The sequence below is a fragment of the Mandrillus leucophaeus genome, unplaced genomic scaffold (assembly GCF_000951045.1).
Source record: "Mandrillus leucophaeus isolate KB7577 unplaced genomic scaffold, Mleu.le_1.0 Scaffold947, whole genome shotgun sequence".
Taxonomy (NCBI): domain Eukaryota; kingdom Metazoa; phylum Chordata; class Mammalia; order Primates; family Cercopithecidae; genus Mandrillus; species Mandrillus leucophaeus.
Window position 1 is genome coordinate 446881 of NW_012110330.1, and position 10661 is coordinate 457541.

Here is a 10661-nt window from a genome sequence, read left to right on the forward strand (position 1 = left end):
CTAGGTAAGTCAGGTCCCCGTTCCGGTTCCCGGCCCCGCCGGGCAGGTGCCTGCCACCCAGCACCTCCCGAGCATTTCGGGGCTCCTCACATCCTCCTCCGTCAGGGGTACCTCCAGCCTCCCCGGGGTCGGCGGCCAGCTGCGCTTTGTGGCTGCCCGCCGAGCCAGTCTTGGGAAGAGTGCAGGCTCCCCAGCTCTAAGTCAGGGAGTGGGGCACAGGGAGGACCCACTAAAGTGCTGCCCCAGGCACTGCTTGGCCTCCTGGGGCAGGCCCCACTTCTCAGCTAGCATACCCACGTCCTGGGGTCGCTGCACCAAATGCTGCGACTCCTTTCTGCCCCACACTCAGCTCCAGGCCTGGCCTTGGGTGCCCGCCCTGCGTGGGCAGTGCCTGCCCAGCTTCATAATTGCCCTAGAGTTGGCTGGAGGCCCAGAGGCCAGTTCTGCCCACGATCTTTGAAGTAAGTCTCTCCCAATTGCGCTCCACACACTTCATCAACTGGGGGCAGTTCTCTCTCTCACCCCCATCTCCACCCCAGGTTGGGTCCCTCTTTGCCCTTCTTCCTCTCTTCCAAATGGCACTTGGCTCTGCAGCCACCCATCAGTTTTCACACCCGCTTAGTTCCAGCTTCCTTGCCTCAGGAGAAACCAGGTTCCATGGAGACTGATCCTGGGATCTCAAAGCACCTTGTGCCTGCTGTGGTGGGTGTTCATGGTGGGTTGTTCTGGGCTAATCTTGCATGGATGCATAGGGGTAATGACAGTGGAATTGTTTTTGGCCTGAACTGGAAGGCTGCCTGTAGGAGGTGGTCTGGGGAAGAGTATGGCGTGGAGAAGTGAAACTGCCAGTACAGATGTTGATGAGGCTGAAGCCCTTGAAATGAGAGTGAAGCGTGGAGGTGGGGATGGTGACTTCAGAGCTGCTGTTGTCAAGGCAGAGGCTGAAGGTAGCCCCAGCTGCCTGTTTCTAGACCAGGGCTCCACAGTGGCACCAAGCAAAACCTTCCCCTGCTGCAGGTCCCTGGGCCCTGCAGGGCTAGGATGAGTCCTCTCCTTGGTCCCTGGGCAGGTGGCAGGAGGATGTACAGAGGGGAAGGCTCTGTGGGACCTGGGTTGCCTAGCACTTGCTGTGTTTTCCCCAGTGGGCAGCATGGAGCAGGGAGGAGCCCAGGGAGGTGGGGAAGTGCTGGCCTGTGGTTGAAAAAGGAGCACGCAGACGTCTGAGCACCCACTGCCTGTGGGCACTTACATTCATTTCACAAGTGAGGAAATTGAAGTAACTTGCCCCAGAGAGCACATTTAGTGAGTATTAGGGCTAGGATTTGAACACAGATCTGATTCCAAAGCAGGCCTCTTTGCTCTCCCTTTCCTCGCTACAACTAATACAGAGGAGGGGAGAGAGAGCTGTGTGGCAACTGATTTCCTAAGGCTGTGGAGGTAACTTTCCCATGGGGATCTCCAAGCATCAGCAGTTGTGGAGCCAGGAAGATGGGAGGGGGCCTTCTGAGCAGTCTGCCCCGAGGCAGTCAGGGAAGGTGTCAGCTTGGCCGTCTCCACCATCACCCTGATTATGAAACTTGCCTGGCCTGGGGCAGGGCTCTCCTGAGTCACATACGCACTCATGCACGGTCAGAGCTGGAGCTCTTAGTTCTCCTCCAGTGTGGAAACCGAGGCCTAGGACAGAAAGAGACTGGATCCCAGGCCACACAGCTGGGCATGGGGATGGTGCTGGAATCTCACTTCCTGATTGACAGCCTGTGCCCTTAACAACAGACCATGAGTTCTCCCTGTGACTCAGCCAGAGGATAAAGGAAGGGGCTAGGAGCCCAGCAGCAGGGGTGGGGAAGTTCAGAGGAGCCATTCTAGAGAAGCTGGAGGGTAGAGTTTGACCACAGACTCCTGGGCATTTTCCTCTAGCTTCTGCAGAAAGTCCATGGTATCCCCCTGGGAGGCCTAAAAGTGACACTGGTTGGTCAGGTCAGTCCCTTCAGGCCTGGCCTTGGAGTTTCCCCATTTTCCTCCCTGGTTTTGCCCCTCTGGAGGAGGGTGTGGAAGCCATCTAGGGACAGCATGATCTTGGTTAAGATATTATACTTTTCCTGCCTTACCTTTCTCATCTGTAAAATGGGGAGAGGGGGAGGGGTAGCCTAGCCCTCTTTACATTCTGAGGTTCTGCGATTTTATCTAGTGGGAGCTATGGAAGGAGAGAAGGGAGGAGCTAAGCCCTCTAAGTCTGCCAGGAGTATCTGCTGGGGTAGAGTTGGGCATAGGGGTGGAGTAGGGTGAAGAAGAGAGGTTTGGCCTTTCTGAAGGGAGAGAGATGAGAAGGGGCAGCTTGGGATTTAATGCCTCCCTACAGAAAGAGAGCCATATATGTAAATGAATGCATACCATATGCAAATGAAGGCTTTGTTATGGAACTGGGGCAGGCGCCTTGTGTGTCTGCTGGGCTAGCCAGGAAGGTTGGCAGGCACTGGAGGAGGGGATCTTCTGCCCCAATGGCGAGAGCAGAGCCTGGACCTTGCCCCAGAAGCCCCAGCTGCCTGGGCAGCCCTGTGGGGTGAGAGAAGCAGTGAGCTCATGGCGCAGCTGGAGGGGGGAAGGCATTGTGTGGTGAGAACTGACTGGGCCTGTGCCCTTTCCAGCTAGGGTCACTGGCTCCATTGTCTGGTCCAGGTGACACAGCTGAGCCAACTAGCACTACTGAGCAAGACTGCCAGCTCCCCTCAAGCAAAGGGGAGGGACATGTAGTCTCAGCATCCCCCAGCCAGAAGGCTCCCCTGGCCAGGCACTGAGGAAGGAATGGCAGACATGGAGGTGGGTGAGTGGCAGGGACAGATCAAGGTTTAGCTGGAACCAAAGCCTGGTTAGGTCAGGAATCAGATGTACTCCTTTCTGCCTTCAGGCGCTCTGCTTCTAGTCCACCAGAAATGGGATGCATCTAGGTGCCAAGGCAATCCTGGGCCCGTGCCACCTTCTTGAGATCCAGGTGTCTTATATCACAGCATCCCTTTCCCATTCTCAGAACAGGGTCCAAGCTGTGGACCATCTTCCCCAGGTGTCCTTTCCTTTTGTAGGCAGAGATCAAGAATGGTGCTTGTGGTGGCAGAGGGCATGGAATGGGGAACCAGGCATCTCCAACTTCTGCCTTTCCCTACAGGAATGGGATGCTGGGCCCGGGAGGTGCTGGTCCCCGAGGGGCCCTTGTACCGCGTGACTGGAACAGCTGTCTCCATCTCCTGCAATGTGACCGGCTACGAGGGACCTGCCCAGCAGAACTTCGAGTGGTTCCTGTATAGGCCTGAGGCCCCAGATACTGCACTGGGCATTGTCAGTACCAAGGATACCCAGTTCTCCTATGCTATCTTCAAGTCCCGAGTGGTGGCGGGTGAGGTGCAGGTGCAGCGCCTACAAGGTGATGCTGTGGTGCTCAAGATTGCCCGCCTGCAGGCCCAGGATGCTGGCATTTATGAGTGCCACACCCCCTCCACTGATACCCGCTACCTGGGCAGCTACAGCGGCAAGGTGGAGCTGAGAGGTACTGGGCCCTGGGATGGGGTGGGGCCACACACCCTCTCAAGGCAGAAAGTCAAAGCCACAAGTGACCTATCTAACTGCCCCTTAGGTTTTGTAGCCAAGGAACTTGAGGCCCAAAGAGGTTAAGTGACTTGCACAAAGTCGCCCAATAACTCAGTGACTGATATGGGACTCAAACCCAGATTGCCTCACCCAGGCCAATGCTTGTCTTATCAAATCAAGACCCCTCCTGGGAGAAGAAGGGTCCTTCAGTTGTCCATTCCCCTTTCCATTCCCAAGAACGAGGAAAACTATTGGGTTGAATAGACTCTACTCCTGGACAGTACAGGACCCAGATCTGGCAAAGAGAGTAGAGTTAGGGAAGGAGTGAGACCGTGTGACATTCTCACTAAGTTTCTTTGTGTTCTGAGAAGGCAGACAGAACCACTTTTCTCAGTATTTCAAACAGGGGTCAGTCTCGAACATAGAACCAACATGGGCTGGTTCTATGAAATTCAACAAGTATTTATTGAGTGCCTGTGCTGTGCCCAGTACTGCACTTGGCACCACTGAGTTACAGAGGAAATAATACAACATGCAATCTTTGCCCTCTGAGAGCTCACAGTCTATTTAGGGAGATAGGCTGTACACAGGAAACAGTAACAAGGGCTGCCAGCTCCCAGCCCTCCCTCACTCCAGCTGTTCTCTCCAGTTCTTCCAGATGCCCTCCAGGTGTCTGCTGCCCCCCCAGGGCCCCGAGGCCGCCAGGCCCCAACCTCACCCCCACGCCTGATGGTGCATGAGGGGCAGGAGCTGGCACTGGGCTGCCTGGCGAGGACAAGCACACAGAAGCACACACACCTGGCTGTGTCCTTTGGGCGATCTGTGCCTGAGGCACCAGTTGGGCGAGCAACTCTGCAGGAAGTGGTGGGAATCCGGTCAGACTTGGCCGTGGAGGCCGGAGCTCCCTATGCTGAGCGACTGGCTGCAGGGGAGCTTCGTCTGGGCAAGGAAGGGACCGATCGGTACCGCATGGTAGTAGGGGGTGCCCAGGCAGGGGACGCAGGCACCTACCACTGCACTGCCGCTGAGTGGATTCAGGATCCTGATGGCAGCTGGGCCCAGATCGCAGAGAAAAGGGCTGTCCTGGCCCACGTGGACGTGCAGACACTGTGTAAGTACCACTTATACATCCCACTGTGGGAGCTGGGAGGGACAGTATCCTGGTGGGCGCTGTGGCCGCAGGGGGTACCAGAGAGCTATCATCTGACTCCAAGGAACTCATCTTCCACAGAGTGAGCAGCCTTGTTAGCATTTCTTTCCCCTCTGCCCTTGATGGGTTTTCTCTGCTCAGAAATTGGGTATAGAGATAGGAGGCCCATGGCTGAGGGGTGAGATTCAAGCCCCCAAGTAGAAAGATGATCATACCCAGTGAGGGGCAGACAGGAGGTTTTGAAGTTGCTGCTGTCAAGGAGGAAACAGAAAATTGGGAATCAGGTGCCTCTGTGTCCCCTCCTGCCTCCATGACACCTCTTCCCCTTCCTGTGTTTCAGCCAGCCAGCTGGCAGTAACAGTGGGGCCTGGTGAACGTCGGATCGGCCCAGGGGAGCCCTTGGAACTGCTGTGCAATGTGTCAGGGGCACTTCCCCCAGCAGGCCGTCATGCTGCATACTCTGTAGGTTGGGAGATGGCACCTGCGGGGGCACCTGGGCCTGGCCGCCTGGTAGCCCAGCTGGACACAGAGGGTGTGGGCAGCCTGGGCCCTGGCTATGAGGGCCGACACATTGCCATGGAGAAGGTGGCATCCAGAACATACCGGCTACGGCTAGAGGCTGCCAGGCCTGGTGATGCGGGCACCTACCGCTGCCTCGCCAAAGCCTATGTTCGGGGGTCTGGGACCCGGCTTCGTGAAGCAGCCAGTGCCCGTTCCCGGCCTCTCCCTGTGCACGTGCGGGAGGAAGGTGAGAGGGGGCTGGGCCCTGGACACGGTTCGAGGATTGTCAACCCCTTTTCCTTCTGTTTCCATGCCCCCCTCCCTCTCCATCAGCTGCTTGCATGCCACAGCCTCACGCTCCTGTTCTCCCAATATTGTGGGAATACCCTGAGTTTCCTGCGGCGGTGCTTGGCAGCAGCTCTAACCCCATGCTTCCTGGCCCTGCACCCTCTGACCCCATGTCCTTTGTTCTGCAGGCGTGGTGCTGGAGGCTGTGGCGTGGCTAGCAGGAGGCACAGTGTACCGGGGGGAGACTGCCTCCCTGCTGTGCAACATCTCTGTGCGGGGTGGCCCCCCAGGACTGCGGCTGGCCGCCAGCTGGTGGGTAGAGCGACCAGAGGACGGAGAGCTCAGCTCTGTCCCTGCCCAGCTGGTGGGTGGCGTGGGCCAGGATGGTGTGGCAGAGCTGGGAGTCCGGCCTGGAGGAGGCCCTGTCAGCGTAGAGCTGGTGGGGCCCCGAAGCCATCGGCTGAGACTGCACAGCTTGGGGCCCGAGGATGAAGGCGTGTACCACTGCGCCCCCAGCGCCTGGGTGCAGCATGCCGACTACAGCTGGTACCAGGCGGGCAGTGCCCGCTCAGGGCCTGTTACAGTCTACCCCTACATGCATGGTAAGTGACACCCCTCTACCCTCTTCACTCTGCCTTCCTCCCGGCCCCTGCTGCTGGCCTTCCCTTCCCATCTTCTCACCCTCCTGCTACTATCTCTCTCCTCCACATCCTGTCACATGAAGTCTCAAAAAATCCAACTTCCAGCCCTGCAGTGCCCACCTGCATGGGGTCCTCTGTGGTTGATGCTGACTTGCATGCTGAGGGGGCAGGCTGTGGGCAGGGATGGGGTGCCTGTGAATGGAGAAGGTGGGTTCAGAGAACTTGATGGGGAACGTGTAGAGGCAAGTGTGATGGGTGGAGGATGATGGCATCCTCTCTGAACAGTCATACTCTCTCCCCCAGCCCTGGACACCCTGTTTGTGCCTCTGCTGGTGGGTACAGGGGTGGCCCTAGTCACTGGTGCCACTGTCCTCGGTACCATCACTTGCTGCTTCATGAAGAGGCTTCGAAAACGGTGATCTCTTACTCCCCAGGTGAGGGAAAAGAACCCCCAACCTTGTTTTCACTGGGCTTCCCACCACCAAGTCCTGAACCAAGCTGCTCCCTCCCAGGCCCCACCTGGAGGAGGAGTAGGCAGCTCAGATCCACAGGGCCCTGTTAAGGGGTGGAGGCCACGAGGGAGCCCCACGCAGGGCTCTCTGTCCTTAGCTCACGCTGGGCGCCCTTTTCAGGTCTTGCAGGTGTTGACTGTCTTCCGGCCCAGCTCCAAGCCCTCCTCTGGTTGCCTGGACACCCTCTCCCTCTGTCCACTCTTCCTTTAATTTATTTGACTTCCCACTACCCAGAATGGGAGACATCCCTCCCCTTCCCCACTCCTTCCCTCCCAAGCCCCTCCCTCTGGCCTTCTGTTCTTGATCTCATAGGGATCCTATAGGGAGGCCATTCCCCATCCTGGAATTAGTTTTTCTAAAAAGTGAATAAACTGGTTTTATAAAAAGCAGGCTTGGCTGTGTCTTCCCTACCATGAGACTGTAAAAGGCTCAGGGTGCACAGTAGGGAGGTGGTTGGGGGTTGACAACCTATTCTGGACGACCCAGGCCTCTCTTCCCACCACAAACACCATCTGGCCTCTGCGGGCCATACCACCTACCCCAGGAGGGGACACCTGGGTTCCATCTGCTGCCTGAACTGTCAGGGCTGAGACAACTCCTGACTGGACTCCTACTTGGGGAGGGAAGCATAGAAAAGGAGGGTAGGTTCCAGCTGCATGTGGTCCCCCCTCCCCAGCTTCTCCCATGTTAAAGGGCATGGGCCACCAGGGGCAGTGCCTTTTCTGAGCTCCCTAGACTTTCCCCCACTCTTCTTATTCTCCTGGTCAGGCTAGTCTTGGACCTGAGTCCTCCCACTAGGCCCTGGGGCTGCAATTCTTGTTCCTTCTGACTGATAGCAGCAGAATAGAAGCCTCAGAACACAACTGATACTCAGGCTGGGACAACAGGCAGTCAAGGGAGGGCCTGTGTGTCCACAGAGCCATTGCACCCGCATGTACTTGCTGTACCTGCATACACCCACTACCCGCATACACCCACTACACCCGCATATACCTGCTACACCCGCATATACCTGCTTCACCTGCCTATACCCACCCTGGGATCTCCTCCCTCCCATCCTTCAGCTTCACCCCTCCTCCAGTGCCCCAGGAGTTTCATGAATTTTCTTGCCTAAGGATTCTCTGATCCTAAAATTCTTACCTGCATGGCACAAAATTCTTACCTGCACGGCACCTTAAGAGGCATCCAGTAGGCCTCCTTCAGTTGTTATTTAAACATTTATTGAGCATTACGAGTTTGCTAAGTGTCATTTTTACAGATGAGGAAACTGAGGCCCAGATATGCGATTTGCCCAGAGTCATAGAGCTAATTAGCAAGTGTCAGGAGTAGGACCTAGGTCTCCTGACTTGTTGCACTGTACAGTGGTGCCCTGAGTGGTGACAGTGGCGAGGAGAGGTGTGGCAGGGTCCCAGTGACTTCAGCAGGCAGGAGGGGCCTTTCCAGCCTCAGTTTCTCTGCTTGTTCAGTTGCAAAGGGTTGGCTCCTGTGTGAGTGCGTGTGTGTGGATACCAAGTAGCGCATCCCCTCTTGTCCAGACTCCCGTTTTTCTGAAACCCAAATGAATCCCCATTCCACACCCCAACATCTGTTCTTAGGGGACCAGCCAATACCAGCATTCAGGAATCTCATCTTTGATGACAGGACCCCCTGGTGGCCCTGTGACCTGAGGCAAAGATATCCGTGCTTTGACTGAAAGGAAGGGACTGGGACTTGGGTCCTCTCTGAGTGAACCCAAACTGTCTGGGCTCCTTCCATGGCCCCCTTTCTTGCTTCCAGAGGACCCATAGGACCCTGGCTGTGCCCATAGGACCCTGGCTGTCCAGCCTGGAACAGAGAAGAGGAGTGCTTTCCCCAGGGGGCTTATGAAAGGGCAGGAGTGGGATGTGGCCAGGGCCAAGGGAGAAGGTTCTTGCTGGGCCAGTGCTGCTGTGTGGGAGACAGGCACTGTCCCAAGGCAGGCTCTCCTGGGCCTACGCTTTTCTCCAGGCCAGCTTCAGGTCCCTTGCACCCCTCTGCCCCTCTCAACTTGCCATTGTTCTTCCCCACCATCCAGGAAGCTGCCGCTGGTGACTGGGATGTGATCAGGAAGCAGGTGGAGGTGGGGTGAGAATATGTGTCTTTGGGACCCCCTGGCCCAGTGGGCTGACAGCAGGCTGCAGACACATCCAGATGTTCTGACTCCTATCACTTCTCTCAGATTTTCTCCTACATTCAATCCTGCCTCCAGTCCTACAAGGGGTTCTGTCCTTTGTCCCTAAAACCCTTCCTGTTCCACCTCCCCCTGGCCTCCCCAGGAACCCCCTCAAGTCCTTCTGATGGCTTCATCTCTCTGTCGGGCCTGCTCAGCTTCCAGACACCCCCTCCACTTGTCACTGCCCTGTTTCCACTGATGGTTGAGTTCCTGGGCCCAAAGTTAAACTCTTCAGCCTGGGCTTCGGGTCCCTTTCCCACACACAAAACCCCGCCCTTCACATTTCTCTGTCTGCTCCTGTGAGGATCCTCAGCTTCTTCTTAGCTTCTCTCATCTTCCTCTCAGCTACTCCTCAGTTTCTATACCCCATGTCCTGATACGACTTCCAAGTCTTTGCTTAGAGCACAGGTTCTCAAAGTGTGGTCCCCAGTCCAGCAGCAACAGCATGACCTGGGGACTTCTTAGGAATGCACATTTTTCTCTGACCCACCTCTTGGGTCAGAAACCCTTGGAGTGGAGCCCAAAAATCTGTGTTTTAACAAGCCCTCCAGGTGATTCCAATGCACACTGAAGATTTCTAACTCCTGACTTACATATTCCTTATGGCTTACACCGGCCCCAGCCTTCTGATCACCCACACTCCCCCACCCTCCGCGGGACTGCACAGGTTGTCAGTTTGAATCATCCCTTGTTCGGTCGCCACAGGTCGATTCCTCTGTTTTCCCAGGTGCCCCTTATTTTGAGGACAGGAACCAGGTTTTTGAATGTCCACTCCACATGGCACCCAATCAGTGATGTGAATGACTGTGCCCCAAGGACACACTGCTTTCCTAGGGGCTCCCTGTGTCCCAGCTCTAGTGAACCCACTTTCTAGATCTCTCTCTGTCCCTGCCTCCTCAGAAGCTCTCTCCCTATTCCTGCCTGTGCCTGATACCTTTAAGATCTCACTCCACTGTAAGAAAATAGCCATCGCTGGTTTTCCTTTCCCAGGCCCTTCTCCAGGCCCCAGCTCAGGCACCGCCCTGCTCTGCCTGCTTCCCTGAACTTGCAGACTAAGGTCATTCACACCTTGCTGAGCCCCCTCGCACCCCTTCATCCTGGGGAGGGTGGAGCTAGGAGGGCACCCTCCTCATGTGTCCATCTTGGTGCGGCTCCTTTCTCCTTTGCTTCAGCTTGGCCTACCGTGTCATTAGACAGTTGTGCCATATGTGGGGAGGCTGGCAGAAGAGGTGAGTGGGGACTGCAATCCATCCTACACTCTACCCCCCAAGCCATGCACCCTGGTTTGGGGCTGTATCTGTCTGGAGGAAAAGGGTTCCTTTTTAGAATTTGCACAGAGGTGTTCTACAGGTTAGTGGCAGCCCTGAGTGAACCGATTGTCTATTGGTCCATTTATGTATCTGTCAGCTGTCTTTATCTGCCACCATCTTCCCATCCAACCCCCAAAAGTTCATCCTTCTGTCCATCCATCCACTCATGAACAAATGTAAAGGTCAAACACAGACTGGCATGTTCACCTGGCCCCACCCTCCATTTCCCTGAAATCAGGACCCCTCCCTTCCATACTGGATTCTAGACTTGAGATTCTGGGGGATGGGAACTTTCCAACGTTAGCACATTTCCAGGGGCTTTGCCTACCTTCTCCTCCTCCTCCTCCTTCTCCTCCGATATGCAGTTCCCCATGTACCTGTGTCTGGCCCCCGGTCTGCCACAGGGGTCTGGAGGAAGCTGGTCACACCTTGGACTCACTTTCTGGGGGTGGCAGGCAGCCATTCTGCTCCTTGTCGGCCCCAGCTTCC

The 10661-nt window shown here is 56.3% G+C and overlaps 2 protein-coding genes across 4 annotated transcripts in view; one reads left to right on the forward strand and one right to left on the reverse strand.

Annotated features, from left to right (window-relative positions):
- Positions 1 to 2971: 2971 nt before the first annotated feature.
- On the forward strand, positions 2972 to 7061 carry IGSF8 (immunoglobulin superfamily, member 8). Of its 3 annotated transcripts, none has more exons than XM_011970402.1 (6): positions 2972 to 3538; positions 4229 to 4690; positions 5070 to 5477; positions 5707 to 6120; positions 6463 to 6593; positions 6792 to 7061. In XM_011970402.1, the coding sequence occupies exons 1-5, from the start codon at positions 3091 to 3093 to the stop codon at positions 6576 to 6578; spliced, it is 1848 nt and encodes a 615-aa protein (XP_011825792.1). In that variant the 5' UTR covers positions 2972 to 3090; the 3' UTR covers positions 6579 to 6593; positions 6792 to 7061. The 3 variants fall into 3 exon arrangements, with proteins under 3 accessions (XP_011825792.1, XP_011825793.1, XP_011825791.1); XM_011970403.1 differs by having other exon boundaries at positions 6769 to 7057; XM_011970401.1 differs by having other exon boundaries at positions 5070 to 7057.
- Positions 7062 to 10594: 3533 nt separating this feature from the next.
- Positions 10595 to 10661, reverse strand: part of KCNJ9 (potassium channel, inwardly rectifying subfamily J, member 9) — a 3996-nt gene continuing 3929 nt past the window's right edge. The window contains exon 3 of the mRNA XM_011970400.1: positions 10595 to 10656. Coding sequence (XP_011825790.1) covers positions 10595 to 10656 — 62 coding nt within the window. The remainder of the gene's footprint in view (positions 10657 to 10661) is intronic.